The sequence below is a fragment of the Anastrepha obliqua genome, chromosome 3 (assembly GCF_027943255.1).
Source record: "Anastrepha obliqua isolate idAnaObli1 chromosome 3, idAnaObli1_1.0, whole genome shotgun sequence".
NCBI classification, from domain to species: domain Eukaryota; kingdom Metazoa; phylum Arthropoda; class Insecta; order Diptera; family Tephritidae; genus Anastrepha; species Anastrepha obliqua.
In genome coordinates this window covers 140,914,813-140,940,785 of record NC_072894.1, presented here as the reverse complement: position 1 = coordinate 140,940,785, position 25,973 = coordinate 140,914,813, and the positions used below count along the sequence as shown (strand labels likewise).

Here is a 25,973-nt window from a genome sequence, read left to right as displayed (position 1 = left end):
TTTGTGAATGTATGTGTGTATGGCTCTATGTACATACATAAGTTCATTTTATTCATATATACATATGCATGGGTGTGTGTGCGTTTGATTTGTTGATTGTTCATTCTGCTGCTTGTTGTGTTACCCTCTTGCAAGCAATCGCGTCAATGAATTGCCTGTTGGCTCGTTGCTTTTGCTTAATTCGTCAGCACGAACGTCGGGCCATTTTTAACCCTGGCTCTTTTACTTAACATATCATTGCTCATACATGCATACTTACACTTATACTCACATACACATGCATAGTTTATTTTCGTATTTTTATTCCACTTTGCATTTTAGTCGCCATTTGTGCGCGCGCTTTTATCGCCAAAACGATTACAATTGCGCTGGCCGTTCGTGCCAGTATTGGGCAATGTTACCGCTATACCAACATACACACCCATGCACATATATTTCGCCGTTTATTCCACGCTTTTGCGCGCTGCCGCATCGTTCATTTAAACTTGGTCCATTTTGATTGAATTTAAAAAGCGTAACTGCGGTTGCGGCCCCTTCAACGTTCTACTTCAAGTACATCCGTTCTTTGCCCCGCCAACAGCTGATCTTGCCATTCTTGAGATCGCTGCTCTCCTGTGTTTGTGTGCGCGTGCTTTCGCCCGCATATATAGCACATAGCTTCCATGTGCATGTGTGTGTGCGCGCCTTGTACTTGTATTTGTATTTTGGGTTTTTTTACGTTGATTGGAGGCTTTATTGGCATCAACGAAGCGACGGCGACAGCAACAATCACAACCAACAGTTGTCCGGCCAAGCAGTGGCAGCTGTAAAAAAGAATAACGCAGCCAGACATGCGGGTACAGTTAGGCGGAAACACTACTACTCATATCATCTGTAATAGCAGTAAAAACAACAAAACATTTTAATATATAAATAATTTTCCATGATTAACGTCGTTGTTGTTGTTGCAATTGGTTTGAGTTGTGCCAAGAGCTGAGCTGTTAAATTATTTCAGAGCCAGAGCCAGAGTCCCCGTACAAAACCAGAGTCATAGCCTGATCGCAACGACTAGCCAGCCAGCCGTTCAGCCGCTCAGCCATATGTACGCCCGTCTGGCACTTTGTTGAGGCCTCGTTATCAGCTTAAATACATAAATGGCCGTAAATTCGAGTGTAGAGCAAGTAAAACAACGTTCGCTTGGGGGCTGTGTCGGGCTATGGTGGCGTGGATCGCGGGGTGCTTCTATGCCATAATGAATATAGTGCGCCAGTTTGTTTAAATGCGCTTGTTGAATGTGCGATGGTGGATGTGTGGCCCGCTGGTCGCATCAAGTACGCGTTTACGTACAATGCCGCTGGTTGTGGTACAGTCAATTAAGTTGGCTGTATGGCTGGAATGTTTTGCTACTTACTTATTGTTGTTTTTAATCTCGTCTTCCTGTACTTTTCCCATTTAAAGCGAATTTAAATCGATTTCATTTGTGTTGCCCGCAAGTAAAATTTTATTCCATACGTACTTACGCTTACTATATATATTATATGTATGTATGTATTATACAAACAGTTATGCATACACATGTACATATAGTACGAGAGCTCTGATCGACATTTTTTCTTGTTAAGTAGCAAATTATTTATTGACTATGTGACTTTCTTAGTCACACAAATTATACTTCGCTTGAGGTGGCTTCCACTCGACCAGGCTTTAAGTTGAATTTCGATATAGAAATTTATTTGGAATATAGACCAAATTTGCTTTAAAAAATCGTTTAGAATTCAGGAGCGATGGTGATTTGCTTTATGGTTCTTGTTGTCTTATGTCAAGCTGTATACTCTTGAGTGGCGTTGATAGGTTAAAATTGGCACACAAGTTAAAGATCAAATCTCCAACAAAACTCGTAGCGTCTTCTCTCATTGTAATAATTTCTACAGAGATTTATATACCCTTCTATAATTAATCTTCTCAAAGATTAAAAACGGAATAACCAGCCGTTTTCTATGACAAAGAGACGGCCGCGGCTATTAATGAAGTTGCGCACTTACTTTAAAATATGATACTTAGGTTAGATTCAGGTGGACCCGCTAGATCGAGCAGCACATTTAGGCTAAAGTTGGAAGTCCTTTGGGATATCACATTTGGCTAAACAAATTCCGACTTGAACCATTCAATGTCTCTCACGAAACTCATCATTACTTCTTTTTCGATGTCGTTACCTGTTTTAAAGCTGCTAAAAATAAAAAATAGTTTAAAAAAACTAAAGAACACGCTTTTATTGCTAATCAAACTAAAAAGTAGAAAATAAATTTTAATGACAAAGAGACCTATAATGAAGTAATAGCAAATCGAACGATCAGTCATAGTCAACTACCTCAGAACAGAATTATAACAAAAATTAAGATACAAATAGAGTAATTCAAATTAGAGTTAAAAGCGTGGGATGCTTGATATAGTAAATATTACAATCATTCTATTGGCAACTACCTACCTATGTATGTACAGAAGGTTATGAAAGTGAAGCAAAATGCATCTACAGAAGATCTACTACTGTGGGCAAAAAGTAAGGTGAATTTATTTGTCAAAGTTCGCGGGATTAAAATTTCGCTCTAGTTATTTTTTTCATGAGTTGGCAGCACTGTTAATAACATCTGGGCCAACTTTCATGTGAATGTGATTATCAGTAATATATTTACGCTTGTGTTTACCAAACGACCAAGAGTGCATTTTTCCATTTTTACAATGTCTGATTTGATTGAGCAGAGAAGTGCCATCAAATTTTGTTTGCGGAATGAAATTTCGGCTGCGGAAACGTTTAGCATGTTGCAGAAGGCATTTGCTGATTCGACCATGTCGCAGAAAAATGTTTATAAGTGGTACAAAGACTTCAAAGAGGGTCGAGAACGTGTTGATGACTTGGAGCGCTCCGGACGACCATCGACGTCAACAGATGACCAACACGTCAATAAAGTGAAGGATCGTCGGTTGACTGTTAAAGACCTTACTGATATGATCGGAATATCAGAAGGATCTGTGAAAACCATTTTGAAAGACCATTTGGGCCTAGGAAAAGTCAAATCTCGTTTGGTACCGAAAACTCTCAATTTCTTGGAAAAAAGTCGTCGCGTTGATGTGTGTGAAACAATGCTTTCAGACTATCAGGACAAGCTCAAATGCATCATTACTGGAGATGAGACTTGGATTTATGCTTACGACTCTGAAACAACCGACCAATGAAGTGAATATCGTGCTAAAGGCGAGGCCAGACCGAAAAGAGCACGTCAAAGTCGTTCAAAAATAAAGGTCATGATGACAGTTTTTTTCGATTTTCGTGGTGTGGTGCACTATGAATTCCTTCCACCTGGCCAAACTGTTAATAAGGAATATTATTTGAGCGTTATGCTTCGTTTACGTGAAGCAATTCGTCTAAAAATACCAGAATTATGGGCCAACAACTCTTGGCCAAAAATTCCACGCATATCGTTCCGCAACCACCGTATTCGCCTGATTTGGCTCCGTGTGACTTCTGGCTATTCCCAAAACTCAAGAGACCACTCCGGGGAACGCGTTTCGAGTCGATTGAGGGGATAAAAGCTGAATCGAAGAAGGTGCTGATGGCTATACCGGAAATGGACTATTTGGCATGTTTCGGGGATTGGAAAAATCGTTGGCATAAGGGTATTTCATCGAGAGGGGATTATTTTGAAGGGGATGAAATAGATTTACAAGAATAAATAAAGATTTTTCATTTTACAACCAAATTCACCTTACTTTTTGCCCACAGGTAAAAAAAGAAAATATTAATCCTGGCAATCCTAATAAGGATAATGGAAAACTTCTATCAAATTATTGCATTGTTATCGGTCTTTGATAGGTGTGCAAAATTCCAAGTCGATCAGATTTTTAGAAGCCAGTGAAAATTAAGCTCAAATATTCCGTTACATACATACAACCCGATAAAAGTGTGTTAATGAAGTTCTCAGAGGTCAGGGCCTGCTTCTGTGGATGTCGGCTGCCTGCCATGTGCTTAAGAGCATAGCAGATACAATTAATGCGTTGATCAACGCCGCGCATGAAAGCATTTTCAGTATCAATTGGCAGTTTGGAATGGATAAATGAAAGTCGTTTGAGAAGCCCGCGCAAAAATAAACACTATTTAATGTTATGGTTTGCACTTCTATGGCGCTTCTTTTTTCGAGATATGAATTAAATTCCGCTAGATCGATGATTTCGTCCACTGTCCGCCATGTGGGACTCTGAATATTGTTTATACTAATTATACTTCTAGCAGGATGCAGCAAATTAACGATGGCCACCCACCAATTCTTTATTCAACTGATTTATACAGTGACCTTTACTAGTCGGGCCGATAAATAGCTACGGTAAAGTACCTCGTATTTATACGAAAGGCCTATTTTCTCAACTACTTTCAATAGAAAAATAGTTTTTCTGTTTTCCACTTGGTAAATGAGTGAATATTTTTTCGTTAATTTTAAAAACAACGTTGTAAAGTTACTCCGCCACGTAGAACTGGCTCTTGTGAGAAGCTAAAGACCTGTCAGAACACTGCGTTAAGAACAGCAACGGTATATCTCCTGTTGGCGCTCTGCAGGGAGACTCTTATGCTGCCTGTCAAGGGGCGTAACAAATGCTCAGCAAGCAGTTTTTGGGTGGACTGCTGCCATGGAGATCATCCCAGCAGGCATCTGCTAGAGACCGAGCGGCATCCTTGATATATCACGCGTCATTTCAATGAGTTGAAACACAAGATTCAGCAACACAACTGAGTGGTAGTGAATTCAAGCAATACGAGGGTCGTTTGAAAAGTCCGTGCAAAGATAAAAATTACTTTAATGTTTGGGTAAACCTTATGTTTCGACATAGTCTCTTTTTAGGCTTATACACTTCGTCCAATGTTGTTCTAGTTTGCTGATATATTCCGAGTAGTAGCATTTGTCCAAGTCTGGAAAATAGACATAAGTTTCTGCTATCCCCTCCTCCTTTGAATAAAATCTTTTTTTCGCCAAACATTTCTTCAAGTTAGAAAGCAAAAGTAGTCCGAGGGATCCGATAGAGCCTATTCGGGAGAATAAGGGGAACCCTATTTCCATTAATTTGGCGATCACAATTGCTGAACCGTGAGCTGGTGCGTTGTCGTGATGGAAAGAGAAAATCACATGATTTCCTCGATTCAAACGAATGCCAAACAAAAAAAAAAAAAAAAAAATACACCGATCTGGCTGAGGGTGTGCGATCTTTTAAGAGATGCTACTAACTAAACATAACCTCGATACGTGTCAGTAGTGTCATCTCTCCGACTTTGCACGGACTTTTCAAAATATTCTAGTGCCTACCATCATGGTAGGGTTCAAAGTTTATCTAAAATGGTAAGGTTCAAAGCCTATCTTTGGGTCCGGCATCCAGTTGCAATGCGACTCCATGTATTGCGAAGTTCTACTCAAAGCGAACAAGGCACTCGTTGATTTGCTGTTCCCACGAATAACTTGGATTGAACTCCAAGGGCTACTCTTACTCGTGGTACCAGATTTTGTTGACTAAACTATTACCAGTTGTGCTTGCCCATTGCTCTGGACTGGTTGCTTGGACTGAACTCTATACCCTCATTCCACAATACACAACCCACTCACATAAAAACTTACTAGCTAACTAAACGCACAAAATATCTTCGCCGTCTAAATACTTTCAGTATAGTAAAAGAGGGAATGATGGGAGGTTTCTTCTTTCTCATCGCGTTTGCAACTTCTATATAGCGGTGTCCCTTGAGCGCTACCTTGATAGTAGATCTGCCCTTCGTCCGTTTGCCACACCGTCAAGAATAGATATTATCAAAAATCAGTGAGGATTTTGAGACACTTTGAACTGGCACTAGAATTTATGTTGCGCAACTAAGTTCTCGTTGTTTTTTTATAAAAATACCACTTTATTCTGAAAACATGGTTACAAGCTGGCTACTACTCTTTCCCAACTTTCTGGTAGATCCCGTATACCGTCGCGGTAAAACTGTTCATTTTTTGAAGCTATCCACGGATATGGATGGATCATATGAATGGAACTGCTGGTCACCTAGACCATGTGATCGATCGGAACTGGTGATAATCGAACGGCGTAATATCTGGAAAATATGGCGGGTGGGGTAGGATTTCCCATTTCAATGTATCCAGGTAGGTTTTAACGGGTTTGGCAACGTGAGGCCGAGCGTTGTCATGTTGTATAATTACCTTTTCATGCCTCTCTGCGTATTGCGGCCGCTTCTCGCACAGTGCTCGGCTCAATCGCATCAATACCGATCCCCAGTGATGGTTTCGTTTGGTTTAACAGTTCATACTAAATAATACTAGCTTGGTCCCACCAAATACATAGCATATATATATGAATATTCGGCCGAGGCGACGACGTAGCAGCATGACCGGGCAGTCCCCATGACTTTCTTTTCTTTGGATTGCTGTAATGAATCCATTTTTCATCACCCGTCACGATGCGATGACGAAAACGCTTCCTTTTTTGCCGCTGAAGCAGTTGTTAACAGGCGAAAAAACGAGGTTCAAAATCTCTTGGTATTAACTCATAAGGAACCCAACTCCCCTGTTTCTGAATTATTCCCAAAGCATGCGATCGCTTAGAAATGGCAAGGTATGAAGCAAGCTCTTCTTGCGTTTGTCATGGATCCTGACTGAGCAATGCCTCCAATTCAGCGTCTTCGAAGGTTTTTGGCCTGGTCAACATTAAATTCACCGTTTTTGAAGCGACGGAATCAATTTCGGCACGTTCCACTAAAAGCAGCATCTCCATAAACTTTTTGTAGCTCTCGATGCGCTTCAGCCGCCGTTTTTTTTTCGAATGAAAGAGGAAAATCAACACTTCCCTCAAATGACGATTATTCGGCACAAAATCAGACATTTTCACAAAACCAAAAGTATATGGTACCCAAATAAAATCACGAATGTGTCGAAGCAGTTTGCTTACCATATGTCTAAGCTTGGCTTATGACGTTTAGGTTATGTTAGAATCGACTAGCACACACTGCTGGCGGCATCTATTGACAAACAGCGGGAACTTAGTTGCGCACCTAATAATTATATTAAATCTTTTTTTAATTAATTTTATTTTATTTTTTTTTAATTCCTGATTAAATTTTTTGAGATTTTAATGAAAGTTTTTGGAATTATTATAAATCTTGTACAAACTTTGAATCCTTGTTTTATATGATATTCATGTTAGAGTAAATTAGGTTTTTATATTTTATTGCCAATTAATGAAAAGTTACAATAAAAAACAAAAGAAAAGTAGTCAGAACTGGTCAAAATGATGAGGTGTTATGTTGTTGTTGTTGCAGCATAAACAATTCCCATACATGCACGTGGAATGCTGCTCGAGTGACAGTCAATGGTCGCATATAAACCCTGGTCGTTCCGAAAACGTAGAACCGACTGTCGTGGGTTGAGGTGCTGTAGTTTTTTTCGCTGGCTGTGCTTGTAAGAATCCCTGCAATTTTTAAGTTTCCCCAAGTTGAAGTGCTAACCGTTTAGCTGTTTTTGGCTCACGGCACATTTAGCTGAGAAAAAATCCAAATTCACCTTTGACATTTGTTCCGGCCTGATTCAACTGCAGCCGTAAGATATCTGTGAAACATTGAGCCATGCAAATTAGATTAGTCGGCTTCGCTTTGTATTAAATTCATTTCTAGTCCCAATTATTCCAAAGAGCTGCCTAAGTATTTATTGTACGCCAAAGCTGCATAAATTAAATTAAATAATCTGAATTAATAATTGGCTGAGCGATTGAAATGTAATGTAGTTACTTCACCGCATAGCTGTGTATATCCACAAATTCATTCATTACAGATACGTAGGTATGTAAGTATTTATTATATGCAGGTGCGTGTGTGTGTGTGAGTGTGTTGAAAACGTGCACTCCAAAAGTTTCTGCAGATTTGGTACAATTCCTTCTGTGTTAAATAATAGAAAATAACAATAAATACGGACAGTTGTAAGAGGGCAAAAAGTGGCCACCGGAAATATGTTGCGTTGATAACAGGGTAAATAACACCAACAACAACAACGGTACGTATGAGAATATCATTCAATAACAAAGGCAACAGAGGGAACCTTAACTAAACGACATAAATAAATGTCAGAAAGCGTCCGCTCGAAGCAGCAGCAACAGCAACAGCGGCTAAAAAACATTTTTTCCAAGCCAATACATCTACAAATAGCGCTTACTTACTTCATGAATATGTACATGTGTAGATATGTATGCACATACATACAGAGGCACAAGTATGCGTACAGGCGTTAGGGAGGGTCGATTTTTTGATTATCATACGACATAAATCACTTTAACGCCTGCGGTTGGTATAAGAAATGTAATGGAAAATCATGAATAGGAAAATCATGAACTGTTAGGGCTTATAATAGATAGAAATAATATAGAAAAAAAATAATATTTAGTGCTTTCAATGTAGTGAACCGGGAGGGAAATGAGCATAAGCCCCGATGTGATTTTTGCGAAGCGATATGAAATTTATCAACTTCAATTACACTCGCTCGGAAATAAAACACCACCTAATGAAAACGATGAACTGTAGCAGCCCGATTGATGAAAATTATGAACTTTATACACTGACGCAACTACGTATTGGGATATGCCGCTGTAGAAATACTCTAATATCTTTCAAGTGCCATACTCTAAGGATGGAGGTGGAAAAAATACCTAAACACTTCTTTTTGAAGTTCGGTGCAGCCATCTCGATGGACCGACAAATTTTGAACGATTTTTTTGACTTGAAATATGTTCTAATATATTTAAACAATATTTATTAATATAGGAAAATCTTCTAAATACTTTTTTTTAATTTTTGCGCACCCCCTTCTATTTTCGATGAACTGAAAATTTTAGGCGATTTTTTTTACTTTATGGGACAGATACCTGTAAACGGCCATATTTTCCCTGATTTTCAAGTCAATATCTTTTTTTCTAAATTGGCATACAGTTTATTTATAAATTAAAATAATATACATTTTTTTTATTTTAATCATTTAAAATGGCGGATGTACACTCAATTTTCCAGGAAGGTCGCAGCGAGGCTTCTCAGTCGGCGGACACTGTAGCATCGGCGTCAGTGACCTGAATGCAAAAATCCAAAATTTTTTTTTTTTATTAATGTCACAATTTCTATATGAATTAAATACAAATTGAAAAAAAAATCGCGGAATAAAATTTTGGGGCGAATTTTCCTCCTATTTTTGCTTCGAAAAAATTATTTTTTCGAAAAATTTTCGAAAACTTGTAAATTTACATATAAAGTAATATCATGTAAAAGATGTGTGCAAAATTTCAGGGAGATCGGTCAATAACTTTTCGAGTTAACGTGTATGCCAATTCGAAAAATATTGTTTTTAGAAAAACGCGTCTAAAGTTTGAATACCCAGCGCTCGAACGCAAAGAATAGAGTCGTCACGGTTGACGATCTAAAGCGTGATTTTTTAGCTATTATCTTTTTAAACAGTTGGTTTAAACAGCTGACGCACGTTCCGTGTTTTGTTTCACTCTCAAACATCTTCAGTTTGGTCTATAATTTAACCACGAATCGTCTTACAAACGAACAACCCTTGCAAATCATTGAATTTTATTATTAAAATGCGTGTTCTTTTAAGAAAGTTAAAGATTTTTTTTATCGAAGAATTGTGTTCAGCGACGAAGCTCATTTTTGGATCAATGGGTACGTAAATAAGCAGAATTGTCGATTTACGAGTGAAGATCAGCCAGAAGAATTGCAAGAGCCATCAATGTATCAAAAAAAGGTCACAGTTTGGTGCGGTAAATAGGCTGGGGGTATCATTGGACCGTACTTCTTCAAAGATGCTGCGAATCGTAACGTAACTGTGAATAGTGAGCGCTACCGTGAAATGATATCCAACTGGGGTTATATAAACCTTACAGGTATCTGACCCCTTAACCTTTTTTAAATGCCATATTCCAAGGACTAAGGTGGAAAAAATGCCTAAATATTCATATTCAGCTCGATGGACCGAAAATTGTTTAACAATTTTTTTTCCTCGAAAATTTTGAATTTTCTTAAAACAAACGCGCTTCTACAGTTATTCACAAGTATATTCATACATATAATATGTTGCTGGTCATCGTAAATTAAAGATTTTAATGCTGTTGGTCCGGCCGTGCGCCTTTCAAAAAGAATATCTTTGTCGAAAAAAGCTGTATAGCTGACATTTTCTTTCATAATATAGATCAAAAATAGTAATTTATGCAGTTGAAGACGTTTTCAATAAAGGACCTGTAGAATTGTGAATTCTTTCACTGCTCGGCTGAAAAAATTTTGAAAATATCGAAATTTTTTTCAAAATTTCCATATTTTTTCCACCGCTACGGTAACCTAACACAAGTTAAAATCAAATCCGCCCACTATTATGCATACAGAGTTTATTAAATTACACAGGACGATGCAAATGCAATGTAAATAATTCTTATATTCCTACATTTGACTTTGCTATACTTAACATATAATAAATGCCGGGCTTGTGAGGGGCATAACATAATACTAAAAATCTCTTCACTTTCCCCTGAAAACAGCTCAGCTAACTCCCCTTTCTTTTTGGTTCGGCCTTTCGTGCGATAACATCAAAGCCGAGCAACTAATGAGCCGATGTAGAATTCCTAAATTGGAAACAACGAAAAGTGCCTCCTGCTATAGATGACCACGCTGACTAACGAAATTTGATTGAAAGTCACGGACTCTACATCAGACTATAATTTTTCAAAGATTTTTGACGTGTAAGAAGACAATGAAGGACAAATGAAGATTTTGCATATCAAAATGGGCTCAAAAGCTGAAAGTTGAATGGGGGAAAACTGGACTCTAAGATCTTGTTACGACATAATATTTATATATACACCTGTGTTTACAATTATATATTATAAAAGTAGCTATTATTTTCATAAAAACTTTAAACATTTTGAAAAAAATCTGGCTGTGAAGCTCTGTAGAATTTATGTGGGAATTTGTGTATGTATTTTGCATTTTATTTTTCATAAAAATATAGTTTATACTGGAACAAACACCAATTATAAGTAGAACCAAATTTTGAACAAAAAAAAAAATCAAAACACTTTACAACTTTTTAGTGTGAATTTTCAGAAAATGCCTGGGTATGCGGACTAACATCCCATTAAATATTGCAAGTTTTTGAGTATTTATTTCTTTTTTTTTCATTGACGTATAGTTTATACTACAACAAAAACCGAGTACAACAAGATTCAAATTTTGTATAAAATTAAAAAAAAAACTTTTCTCCAAAATTTACAAATTTTTAGTCAGAAATTCTGGAAAAATCAATTCTTGTATGAGAAAGTGTAAGTTGGAATTTTGTACAAAATTAAAAAAAAAAATTAAGTATTTTCTCCAAAATTTACAACTTTGAGTGAACATTTTCTGAAAAAATCTGTGCATGCCGTTCTAAAGCCCATTAAATATCGCAAAGTTTCGACTATTTATTTTTTTATTTATTTTTCATAAAAATATATTTTATACTACAACACATGCCAACTACAAGACTAAAACTTTTTACAAAATTAAAAAAAAAAAAATTAAAATATTTTCACCAAAATTTACAACTTTTTAGTGGGAATTTTCAGACAAATTCTGCTTGCAGTCACATTGCAAAGTTTTGAGAACTTATTTTTTTATTTTTTATTATATTTTTTTTTATTTGTTTTATACTATTTTTTTTATTTGCCATTTTTTTTTAATTTTTGCTTTTATAAAAATATAGTTTATACTGTTATAAAAACTAACTACAGCAAAATTCAAACTTTATGTAAAATTATTCAGAATTTTTCGAAAAATCCTGAGTATGCAGTTTTATAGCTCATTTAATCTTAGTATAATAAAGTGCAAGTTGGAAGCGACTAAAAAATCTTTGATATATTTTTTTTGTGACTGTGTTATTCATTGTTTTTATATAACGAATGCTCGACGTTTTGTTTAGATGAAAAAAATATACAAAATAGCCAGTGAAAAAAGTGGTCAAAAATCAACGCAATTTTTGATGCATTTCAAAGTTAAACCTTGTTATATCAGAATTTAATGGGCCGTAAAACCGCAAACTCGGAATTGTTTTAGAAAATCTAATTAAAATTGGGAAATTCTGTTTAAAATTTTGGAGCAATTTTAAATTTTTTTTTAATTCTAATTAAAATTGAAAAATTATGGAGAAAATTAAAACTTTTTTTAATGAATTTAATGGGTCATAAAACTGCAAATTCGAAAAAATTTTAAATTTGAAAAATTCTGATTAAAATTATGGGAACATTTTTTTTTATGAATTTAATGGGCTATAAAACTGCAAATTCGATTTTTTTTACAAATTCCCATTAAAATTGAAAAATTCGGATTGAAATTATGGATTGGATTGAAATATGGAATTCTGATTGAAATTTTAGAGATTTTTGTTTCTAGGTTTTTAAATTTTTTTAATGAATTTGATAGGCAATCAAACTGCAAATACGAAATTTTACATTAAAATATGATTAAAAAATTTGAAGTTAAAAAAAAATTGAATTTAATATATTTCTTAATTTTTTTTATTTAACTTAAATTAAAAAGCTTAAAATTAAATTAATTGAAAAAATGTTTTTTGAAATAAATTTTGTTAATTTAAGTTAAATAAAAAAAAAAATAGATTAGAGAAATTAACAAGAAAAGTTTTTATTTTTGTTTTTATATTTGTTTTAGTTTAATTTAATTTTAGTTTTTTTTATTTAACTTAAAATTAAAAAACGCAAAATTAAAAAAATTCAAATTAAAAAAAAACATTGCAATTAAATTAAATTAAAAGAAAAAACGTTTCTTATTAATTTTGTAAAAAAGTTGAAACTTGTAGTTAGTTTTTGTTGTAGTACAAACTATGTTCTGATAAAGAAATAAAAAAAGTAAATAAATCGATAAAAAATAAATAAATACTAAAAATTTTACAATACGTCCCGCTGCAATTATTTTGATCGCGAGTGTATATATTTCTTGATCCTTTGTAATCTCAAATATAGCCACGAACTAGTTAGTCTTGCGCTTCCATATCTCGAAAACCAGGCTATTCTAAGTTCTGATTGGGATTCAGTGCATCAAAAACTTTCGCAAAATTGTATGCTGGTTCTTTGTTCAAAATTTGAGTGGCATTTGTATAAGTAAATTATGTAAACTAAATGTAAAAGCTGCACTAGTGCCAAATTTTTGTTACATTACGATTAAAAGATTAAATTCAAGATCACTAAATGCGGAAATTGATTCGAATTTCATTCAATTAACCGCACTTTTTAAAACACAAACTTTTTTCTTTGCATCTGCAAGCTCAAAATTGATTCCGAATCCAATACTGCCCTCCTTGGCGGAGCTTGATGCAGCCTCCTTAATGTACATACACACTTACATGTGCATTAGCCAGGAGTAATTGTGTTGTTGAAGGCGCCGTACAAATACTGGCGAACTCACACCGCTCGGTCTCGGTATAGATCAGCTAAATGAAGCCAAGCCAAAAGAGATTTTTGCGTCGCAGATGTGTGTGTGTGGTGATATCGAAGTGCACATACGAGTAAATATATATATGTGTGTATTATTGCGGGCCACATACACAAGTGTGTATGTATGTATATCACTTTACTTGAATGCTGTAAAAACTACGTACGCGGCAAGAGGGCGTGCGCTGCCAGTACGAGCAAAATGCCACTTGGCCGAGATTAAAAATTGACAATCTGAACAGCAGCAGCAACAAATGAATGCATATGTGTATGTAAGCATGTAGATACATACACACGTACATGCAATTGTAAATACAACCAAACAACATGAACTGTATTCATATCTTACCCACAAACGCATAAAATTTCCATATGTCGGGCAGAAACAACGAAACGCGAAACGCTGTAAAAGAGCAAAACATAAAGATCAGGGTGAATAGTGGCAAGGCACGTTAGAAGCGGCAACAATAGACGTGAGCATGCCTACAAATGTATGTGTGTTACTGCGAGTATACAAAAAAAAGCAAAAAAAAAAAAATATCTGCCTCCACACAAATGCAGTAAACTGAGTGGCAGCGCGAAAGGGAGTCGAGTTGTAGAAGAAGTAAACGTAAAAGGTACAACTTGGCCATTTTTTGACGATCGTGCAAAAGGAGTATCAATGCTATTTATTACTATTTTTATTGTTGTTGCATTCTTTTTATATGCTATAAGATTAATTCTCAATAGGAAATTTTGTTTTATAATTTTTAAGAGCTTTAATAAATAAATGAATAAAAATACATACATACATATGTACTTATACCAGCATCTATAGCGCATTCATACAAAGATATGATTATTCGTATTCATATAGCAGCAGCGCTCATACACATTTTGTGGTCTAAAAATAAACTTGCAGCGCAGCTGTGTTTCAAAGGAATATTCAGTCAGTACAGCAGGCACAGAGGCACGTGAATTGATAACGCATGTTAACACATGCATAAATACCGATTTGTGTACACAGATTTACACATAAATACATGCATACATATGTACATATTTTTATATAGCATGCGCACATACTTTTTGTGCCATGTCAGGTCCTTTCCCTTTCGTCAGCCATTACGATTTTTCGTTGCTCATCAATTTTTACTTAAAGGCATTTGAAATCTACGAAAAATACATTTGTAATATGATATTTTTCCTCAATTACATGCATATATACATATATACATGCATACATCTGTATACATATGCATACATACATACATACATACATACATACATACATACATATATATGTATATGCATTTCAACTAAATCTACTACTACCATTTCATTCACGACTTTCAAGTGTTTCACCAAAGAATTTTGTTGGCGTTTGTGAAAATATGGCTCGATTTTACGCGTACCCTCTAATTGAAATTTAAGGAAAGAGGGAGGGCGGCGCGTTTTGGTTGAGCAAACTATTTTTAGCCCAATGTGATGAGCGCTAAGCCCGATTTAAGAGCAGCTGGCAGGAAATTCGAGTTGACAAATGCACCATGAATGCTGCATACATACATACATACATATATAGATTATATATTTATACATATACCATACATATATACATATGTACTTATATGTGTACGTACTAACTCTACACACATATCTCTAAACTATATACAGTTCCGCGCCACATTGCGGCTGCGCGCAGGCAAAATGCATTTTAGCGTGAGAACATTTTTCACTTGTTGATAGTCTAGGAATAGGCACGTTTTGTGGTTACTTTGGATTTGATAAAATGTGGCAAACTATGCGAAGAAAGACATTTTAGTTGAAGTTTTAATTTTGAACCGCAATTTGCATATGTATGTGTGTGCGTAAGCATTTGCGTAGCTATTCTATTCTATGCGGTCTGCGAATTAAATGCACACATTTTTGCAGAAACCCATGAGAAATTCTTGATTCAAAGGTGTTTGCAGTGGTCATGATACATACAGTGACGGATATAAGTATAGGCACAATAAGGACAATGGAATGAAAATCAAGTTTTTTAAATCAACAATAACAAAAACTGTTTATTCCACATAAGTTGCGCATACTCATACATTTTAGTTAATAAATAAAGTTTTAATTTTTGAAAATTCACAGTGCTTAAGGGGACAGATACCTGAAAACGGCCATATTTTCCTGATTTTCATTAAAATTATTTAAAATGAAGAAGTCAATATATTTTTTTCAAAATTGGCATACAGTTTATTTATAAATTAAAATAGTATACATTTTTATTTTTTTTATTTTAATCATTTAAAATGGCGGAACTATACCTCTCCCAGCGCTCAAACGTAAAGAATAGAGTCGTCACGGCTGACGATCTATAATATAAGAAATACTTAAATCTTCGTTCTAAAAATTTTTTGATGCATTCTCAAAGGATTGTATTAACATTTTATGAAAAAAAAATTTTAGAGTCATTGTCATGCTGAAATGTGAAGGAGCTTGATAGAGTAAACTGCTCTGCGACTGCAAATATTAAATTTGCTTTCATCTGAAAACAATACATTGGGACCGTAGCTAAGAGGCTGGTTTTCAAATTGTTTTGCATTTGCCACCCTTTTCTTTTGGTTGATTGTATGTAGATATGAAGGGCTTGCACCTAGCCATACATGCTTTGTACCCAGCCTGATCCAACTGTTTCGGCATGGACTTCTTTGCCAAAATCTTGTTTTAGCTCCGCTGCGATCTGGGACGATGGTGTAATAGGTATATTATGATCTTTGGTTTCTTTTCTCTTTGGACTCATTGTGACAAACAATTTTACACAACGCATTAATTTTCACTGATCTTGACATAAAACTAGTAAAATTAATGAGGAAAGTTTGTTGTGCCTATACTTCTGTCCGGCACTGTACATACATAAATATATATATATACACACTTAAACCTGCCATAAGGTCTGTTACAAGTTCAGTCCGTTATAGATATGTAATTATAGTACTTTTTTAATGAAGTTAGCTTTATTGAATCATGTAAATATTAAAAACAAAAAAATTTAATTCTCATTAAAAATGGTCACGATGGATATTAACGTCGCTGCTCGAATCATAGATTGTTTGAGACTCTCCAAATTTATGTGAGGTCTTCGGCAGGCTATGCTCTCCAATTCTGACCACAAACTGTAGTCCAATAGATTCAGATCTAGACTTTCAGACGGCCAATCTTCTGCGGCTATGAACCCAGGAATACTGTTTTTTAGCCGGAGCTGTGTGGTTTTTGCCTAATGGACTGGAGCAAAACCTTGCTGGAAGCTGCAACGCTCTCCATTGAAGAGAGTACTGCTCAACTGCTTCACCACATCTTCGAAGGCATCCTCCTGGTACACCACCCTGGTACAAGAGATGTAACGCCTTTGCAAGACTCCCAACCAAACCAATACGGAGTCTCGATGGTGGCCATGCTGAACGCTTGGAACAACAGTTTTTGCATCTGTAGAAGTTTTAGCATAGATTTTGTCGTTTTGCTTATTAAAAACTTCTACAAGAGTGAAAATTTTATCATCTGTGAAAAATATCTCATCTGTGCAAAGAATATTTTCATGGTGGTTGATCCGGTGCCACCGAAGAAGCTGCTTGCATCTCTCGAGTGACATTTTCTTGAAGCGCATTGTCGAAAGATGACCGGTTGAACGACGGAAGGCTGTTTTGTGGAGATCATCTCTAATTAGTCTTGACCTGAATCTGGTCAATGCATTCATTTCCCTGGACATGATTTTCTGCGTCCTAAGAGGATTTCTGCGAATTCTTTCTCGAACGCCTTTTATGGCTGTACTGGTTTGAATCACCCGAGGACGACCAATTCTTTTTCTCTCTATCATTTCAGATGTTTTGGAAAAACGATTGATCCTGCGGCAAACAAACATTCTCAAAAAATTAAGTTTTTTCAGGAATTGGTAAATTTCACTTGCACTTTTACCGCACCTTGGAATGCAATTACTGCAATGCGATTTTTCTTAGCTCCCTACTCCTCGTTAACAAGCAAAATTTGCCTCGAAACTGAGTATAATTTACTGAGTAGACAACGCATACGAAAAAAGCAAAAATAACGGAACTTTTTCTATGAATTTGTTCCCGCTGTATGCATTGTAAAATTTGTCACAGAATTTATGGCAAAACTAAGAATATTATTATATTTTTATACCAGCGCGAAAATATTACACTTTTTGCATTCAATTTAAAAAATAAAAATAAATAATTGGCGCGTACACTTCTGTTAGGTGTTTGGCCGAGCTCCTCCTCCTATTTGTGGTGTGCGTCTTGGTGTTGTTCCACAAATGGAGGGACCTACAGTTTCAAGCCGACTCCGAACGGCAGATATTTTTATGAGGAGCTTTTTCATGGCAGAAATACACTCGGAGGTTTGCCATTGCCTGCCGAGGGGCGACCGCTATTAGAAAAATGTTTTTATTAATTTTGCTTTCACCGAGATTCGAACCAACGACCTCTCAGTGAATTCCGAATGGTGATCACGCACCAACCCATTCGGCTACGGCGGCCGCATTCAATTTATTAAGTATTAATTGATAATTTACTAATTACCAAGTACACTAAGCTGGAAGCACAAGTTTTTTGGTAATTTCTCCATACGTCTGATGATGAGTGAGACTACTGAACTGGCCGTCATCATATTGCATAGTACACAGCCCGGCGTGACTCTTAGCTTCCTCCACATTTCGTCTCCATCCATCTCGGTCCATAGCCATACTACGGTGGTTAGTCACACCTATGCTTCTTAGATCGTTGTCAAGGTTGTCTAATCATCTTTTCCGCGGTACCGCCCTCTTCGCTTTTCCCCATGCATCTACGACTTTGCGAGGTATTCCGTCATCTGGCATTTTGCAAACGTGTCCTAGCCATCGGATGCGGTGGGATTTAAGAAACCACATTTTCACCTTGTAGGAATTCCTCTAGCTCGTTATTATATCTGATGCGGTAGAGGCCTTTTCTTCTCGCATTGCACCCAGTATTTTTCTTTCGAATATGTAGGTAATTGTATCTGTTTTCATTGTCCATGTTTCATTTTCCACATTGGTCGAATCAGTGTTCTATTTGCAGTCTGCATCCATCCATTGTACCTTCCATTCCATTGATAAGCAGTTCTAGATATTTAATTTGATCCACTCTTTCAAATTTATGATCACCAGTTGTTAGACTGACGCTTCTCTCAATGTGTTAAGACTTGCGAGGTATTTCGTTTGCTTTCATTGATCTTAATCCAAAGAATTTTGTTTTTATTTAGAGTGCTTGGAATACTTATTTTGATTTCTTTCTGCTCATCTGTTCTTCTCATATGATAGGTTAACCTTAATTGGTCTGCTGTAACAAAACGTGCTGCAAATATCCGCATTTAATAACTTATCATCGTAACACTCAAATAAGCCTAACTTAGGATTGATCTTTTTGAAATCCTTTACGGGGGCATCCTTTTTATAAGCATATAGCATGAAAGGGATTTTTCATAAATTTCTGCATATTTCGCAACATAATTCACAATATCGGCTACAGTCACAGCGCTCGAGAATGACGATATGTGCATAAACTTCATCTTAGGTGGTTTGAACTGATAACTAAAGGTTATTTAAGCTTTTTTCTGTAAGCTCTGGTTACGCTTTTCGATTCATGTGCACGATGAGAGTTTCGTGAAAATAAATTAATTGAGCAGGCGGTTCTAGTTGAAAGGAATTTGATGTACTATAGGTGCAAGAGAAGTCGACAGTCATCTTGTTAGTAGTAGCAGACATAGCAGCATCAGCAGTAGCAACTGGCGTCAGCTTCACCGTAACTGCATTAGTGACAGCAGCGCTATAAGTGTCAGCAGAGAGCGGCACAACAGCCCCAACAGGAACATAAAAGTGCGAAGCAGAGGCTAAAGAACTACGACGAATTTGAAAGCGACTGAATGCTTTTGTTGGTACATGCTGAGTTGAGACTTTTGGAAACAACAAGGTCGTGCGGTTTTTTTATTACTGCTACTACTTACTACTACAGTAAGCACATAAATAGCGGCATCTTTTACACCAAATTGAGAGTGTAAGGAAAATATTTCTGCATGTAGCCTATCAGATTTTTGCACCAATTGAGAGCACGCGAACAGTGTCAGCTCTTAGAGCAGCGATCTCCTTAGCAAAATATATATGTAAGGGGTTTTTGTTGTTTATTGGCTTGCTCATTTGAAATATTATCACTAGCATTTGTAGTTATAATAGCACTTTTAGCATTAACTCTCCTCCTCCTCCGCAGAAGGGGGGAGAAAGCGTGCGAATAGAACCACCACACTCAGCCATACCCACAAAACCTTATTTGAATTTTGCAAAAAGTTGAATTCTGCCTGCAGCATACCAACACAAGGAAACTGAGAGAACTCTTTGCACTTGGCGCACGGACGTTTCGTATGGGGACGTTCACCTTTGTGAAGGCATAGTGACCAGTTTGTTATATTATTTTAATACACATTTATTAGAATAACCAGAGTCACTGTCTCAAGGGTTTTCAACCTTAAAAATGTAGCTAATTAATATGGAATTCATCGTAATTATTATTGCGAGAAGTTTGTAGTGATAAGAAAACAAGTCCGCACAGTGTATTGGGAATTTTTATATTTATTACTTAAAACTTAAAACTAATACTTGTCACGAAAAATATTTTATTGTACATAATAATTTTATATTTTCGTTATCATAAGCACTCTTACATATAGATTTGTGTTTTATTTACTTTTACGATATCTTGCCTTGTGTAACATCTTCTAATCACAATTCTTCTTCCTCTTTTTCACCCCTCCTTCTCCGTATTTTCTTTTGTCTATGCAGAGGCGGTTCACACGCTGTAGAGCAGGCAGCTATTGGACTTAATTTGAGTGCATTCTCGCATCATTTAACTAATAACAACAACAACAATAGCAAGTCTGCACTCAAACTCAGCGCCTTACATTCATCTTTCAACGAAAGTGCGCTAAATCTGTCGAAATGCGCACCAGGTCTGAATATGAGCCATGAGGACTACTACTACTACGTAAAGCCAGAGTTGGACATGGCAGCCGCGCATCCGGGTGGCAATGCCATTGGTATTGGTGGCAATGCTGCCGTGCCGTCGCATCCAATGCCGGCGCATCAGGCACAGCAGCAGCAGCAGCAACAACATTTACACAGTGCGGCGCATGACAGCCGGGTCTCGTCAACGCGCAACGACAGCGCTACCCAGCACAGTACTACATTCGACGATCTGGACGCATCGTCAGTACGTAGTGGTGATGAAGCCTCTGTGCGTAATGCTGACATGAGTAATCAGGGTTCCGATGAGGTGGAGGAGCTGGAAGCAATAGATGCTGATTTTCCTTATCCGCTTATACTCGATGCAAATTCGCCGCGTTCTATGAGCGCAGCAGGCGTTAATGGTGGTAATGCCGTCGTCAATGGTGGTGCATCGAAACGCAAACGACGTGAGCTCAACGGTGATACAATAGACGGCACTATAGACGATGAAGATGATTATGAAGGACAGATGTTGCAACAACATCGTCATTTGAGACAGCAAAATGGTGGCATTGGCGGCGGTAGTGGTGGTGGTGGCGGTTTAGGTGGTGCGAGTGGATATATGCTGGACATACCGTCGCCACAAACTGTGCGTGAGGTGTTGAACTCGAAGTTTTGCGGCTTCATTGCGGCGAAACTTAATAGTATGGAGGACACGGAGGCCGATAATTTGATGAACAAAATACTCATGTTGCTCGTACAGACACAGACTAGTGAGGGGAAATAGGAGGTGTGTAATAGAGACCCACACGCAATTTTCAGGTAGCGGCACGAAAGTGTTGAAGTATAGGTGCACCAGTACATGCCGACAAAGCTGGAGTAAGGGAAGATAAGAAAGTTTGATTTGTAGTTGCACAAAGTTTACACAAACTGTACATACATGAAATGCGGGGAGTAATTGAAGGAGATTTTTGCGTACGAGATTTCTTGGAATACATAAATCTATGATATCTACATTTGTATGAATCTAATTTTTCAAATCGTTACCTAAGCGACATTTTTAATAAATTTATATGTACAGCGAATCAAAAAAGTTTTGGCACAGCGATGTTTTTTTACAATATTTACAATGTTTTTCATGGTACAATTATTTCGTTAATTTTGTAGGAAAATATATTTTTTAGTAAAATAAAAAAGGTTTAAATCGAAGTTGCTTGAAATTTATGAAATTTTCATAAACATTTCGAACTCTTTTTAAATTCAGTATACAAAATGTTTAAACTTTTTTTCTTGTATGCCATTTTGTAGCTCATTTAAATCAATTCCAGCAGATTTACAAAAAAATTCTGCTGCGTAAAAAGTTAGAATATTTTTGCTTATTTTCATTTAGTGTTGTATTAAGTTTGATACTTGATAAAATATGTTACATTTGTTGTAGTGTGAACTACACTTTTATACAAAATTAACGAAAAAAACCTTGCTTGTAAAACCTTGAGAATATTGTAAAAAAAAAACTTCCTGTAACAAAACTTTTTTGAATGACTGTAAATATTCATTTGTGTCATAATTTTTGGTGGCTGATGTGAATTCTATATATGTATTATAAAATAATTATAGTAATTATAAAAATATTCTTAAGTGCGAACATTTATTCATATTTAAATGCCTTTTTGCTGACTGTCATAAAATGCTCAGTTCGAAGAAATTATAAATTTAACTGAAACTATTTTTAAGGTGTACACAAACAAATGCCAGTAAGAAATGGAAATATGTATGTAATGTAGACGCTTTAAATAAAAGGTTAGATGTGTGAATTCTTAAAGTACCATTAAATTTATTTTAATTAAATTTTATTTCATATCTTTATAAATTTGCATATTTTGTGTTTGATTGACTACGAAAAAAAAAAATTAAAAACTTTGTTTAATACTTTCGAAAAAAGATTAAAAATTTCTGTTTAATACTTTCGCCTCGGAAGCTGGTTTTCTCTTCAATAAATGGATTTTTTTTTTGGAAAAATTTAATACTTATTTCTTAAAAAATAAATAAAGTAAAAATCTGCCTCTTCTGCAGTATTTCTATTACTTATTCTAATTTGCAATCCCCTTAGTTTCCTACGAGTACTGAAATTAATTTAAAGCATTCCCGTGAATGCACCAATTCTTGAAATCGCAACTCAACTATTGAAGATAGTAATTACGCATTATAAATACAAACAAACAGGGGTGATAAAATGAAGTGTTTAATGTAGAAAAAGTTTAGCGAATTTTTACTAATTTTTTCTAATTATTTTCTTCCAATTTTTTTTTTCAACAAACTATGCGCATCGGCGCTGCTCCAGTGAATTTAATTCGGCGAAAAAAAATTGCTTAATAAAATGCTGATCATGCACAGATTAGCCAGGTTGCTTGTCTAAGACACGATACTCGATGGCCCTAAGGCCCATTGTGATACCTGCATTTCATTTCCAACCCCTAATTGATCAAGCACAATTAACATATCAATGGAATCTTAAGCATCACAAATATTTTTGGTTTTTTGAAAAGTGGAATATAGAAGAAGAAAGCAAAAACAAAATCACATACAATTAAGTGCTTAGCTCAAAGGTAAAACTGTATTGAAAATTGATCGGTAATATACATGTGTATGTACATACATATGCATACACGTACATACACACATACATATATCCGACGACTTCTGCCAGAAATACTCACTTGAATTCGGTGATTTCAGTGGGATATTTTTCAATATTCAGTGATTTCTCACGGAAATTTTTCAATTCACCATTTATTAAAATGATTGTTCAGCTGTGTATGATTATTGCTTTTGATTTTGTACTAAAATGCAGCCAGGCTGAAAATTTAAGTTCTTTTGACGAAAGTTCGCAGTTGTGTATTTCAAGTGTAAAACAATAAAATAAAATCCACGTACTTGTAAGGCATATACATACATATCTATGCACATATATTCTACTATTAAATTATGGTTGTATCTTTCTTGCCATATTCTATAATACTTGCCTAAACATAACAAAAAAAATTTGTACAACAAAAAATAAACAAAACAGCGCTTGCGCCAAAGAAAGACTTCAAAAAAATGTGAATTGTGATTCGCTTTGCAATTATTTTCCTACAATTATAGATATTTTATGTGCCCATAATGCCAAATATGTGTCATACCAAAAGTAAAAATAGCAAAAATAAAAAAAGTTAAAAAATAAAAAAGTTAAAAATTAAATAAAAAGTTAAAAAAATTGAATTAAAATAATAACAATCTTTTTCATATAATTTATTTTTTTAATAATAAATAAATTTTGAATAATACATTTTTCGCCAAACATGTGTCATACCAAAAGTAATAAAAATAAAATAATAAATACAAATCTAAATAAAAAAACTGTTTATTAAAATAATTATAATAAATTTTTTTTAAATAACAATTTTTGTTTTAATAATATTTTTTTTGTCTTAATAATATTTTTCTTTAATAATATTTTTTTTAATAATAAATTTTGCTTTCAAATAATACATTTTTTCTTAAAAAATTTTTTTTTCAAATAGAAAATTTTATTTTTTTGTTTTTTAAATAATAATTTTTTTTAATAATATTTTGTTTGATTAATATTTTTTTTTTAATAATAATTTTTATAATAATAATATTTTTTTTAAATAACACAGTTTTCTTCTAACTAATCTTTTTTTTTTAAATAACAAATTTGTTTTTTTTTTAATACAATAATATTTTTTTCTTTTAAATAATATTTTTTTTAATAGTAATTTGTTTTCTTTTAAATAATATTTGGTTTAAAAAAATTTGTTTTAAATTGTTATATTTTTAATAAAATTTTTGTAAAATAATTTTTTTTTAATAATAATTTTTTTAAACAGTTTTTTTTAATATTTTTTTTGTGGATAATATTTTTGTTTTTTTACAATAATAATACAAATTTTCGTTTTAATAATTTTTTTATAATATAAAAAATTTATAATAATTTTTTTTAATACAGTTTTCTCTAATAAATTTTTTTGTAACCAAATTTGTGTTTGTAAATAATACATTTTTTCTTTTAAATGCATTTTTGTTAATATATAATAAATTAGTTTTGTTTAAATATTTTTTTAAGTATTACTAATGACTTTAGTTAATTAACTGACGCGCAAATTAATTGAATTAAATTTAAATGGTTATAATTTAGAAAAAAGGCCGCAACTCTGTGAAAGTTGGAAGCCTGCTTTTAGCTCGTATGCCGTTAATTAATGGAATGTACTGGAATTACATTTATTTTGTCAACTTTTCGTCACTTCTTAAATGGCAAAAGTCTTAGAAATGTATTTCATCACAAAAATATTAAGTAAAATGTTTTATCAAATAAAATATACAAAACATACGGATATGACATTTTATCTTAAGTTTATCATAAATTCGTACGAATCTGTATATATTCATAGTCGCATACATATCGCGCACAGAGCCGAACGGAACAAAAGAAAATAATTTATGCCAAGCTAATTGCCATACTATTCCTAGCGTTTATTTCTATTCTTTAGTTTAAAGCCATACCCATATACATTAAACTTTTTTTTAATTATTATAAATACTATAAACACCAATGTTCATATATATGGAGTTCGTATTTACTTGTTTAAAACTTTTATGTATAGGAGAAGTACACATATGAATTAGTATATAATCCCAGTAAACAAAATATAAGAATTCAAAAAAATATGTTTTTTTCCTAATAGTTAATGAAAATACACTTATGTACACAAATTTTAATAAAAACCATTTTTTATTTTAGTGAATGAATTTTGGGAACATTTTTGATTACAGAAAAAGTTAACAAAAAATTTGGTTTTACAACTAAATAAAAAAACAAAAATAATTTCTAGTCTTTATGACTTTATTGAGGTCCTATGCTACAATAGGAGATAAAGGAAACGATGATGATGATGACTTTATTCGGAGGAGCAAACATTCGTATTAAAATAAATATTTATAACGGACTGGCTTTGGACTGCCGCTTCCGCCACAACAAATGAGACAGAAGTTTGGGAATCAGTAGCCCGATTTTTACAAACTACAGCATTTAGAGTAAGCAAAATTAAAAAAATTATAATTCTATAAACTCCGCAAAATATATTAAATCTACAGCTATGCGCGTTTCAGGCAAATCAACATTGCGAATTTCGAATATCACCTACGAATTTTGAAGTTACGATACGGTAACGCGACATTCGCACAGTGATTCTACGATTCGTCGCATAAAAAAAATATTGCGGTTGATTTCGCTCCTGTCTACGGTGAATTGTGGGCCATCTCTAAGTAGTTTGAGATGATTTCGATTTTGCTTACATTTATTTTAAGGGGGAACGCCACTGTTAAGGGTAAAAAAATAGTCGATTTTTGGAAATTTGTTTTTGTAAATAGGAATGATTATTCGAGGATCGGACAGAAG

General features: G+C 34.6%; 1 protein-coding gene across 3 annotated transcripts in view; it reads left to right on the top strand.

Moving 5' to 3' along the window:
* Window positions 1-23,708, top strand: part of LOC129241449 (uncharacterized) — a 38,352-nt gene extending 14,644 nt beyond the window's left edge. For all 3 annotated transcript variants that reach the window (XM_054877775.1, XM_054877774.1, XM_054877776.1), the window contains exon 3: window positions 20,354-23,708. In XM_054877775.1, coding sequence (XP_054733750.1) covers window positions 20,354-21,302 — 949 coding nt within the window. In that variant the 3' untranslated portion in view covers window positions 21,303-23,708. The remainder of the gene's footprint in view (window positions 1-20,353) is intronic.
* Window positions 23,709-25,973: the final 2,265 nt, after the last annotated feature.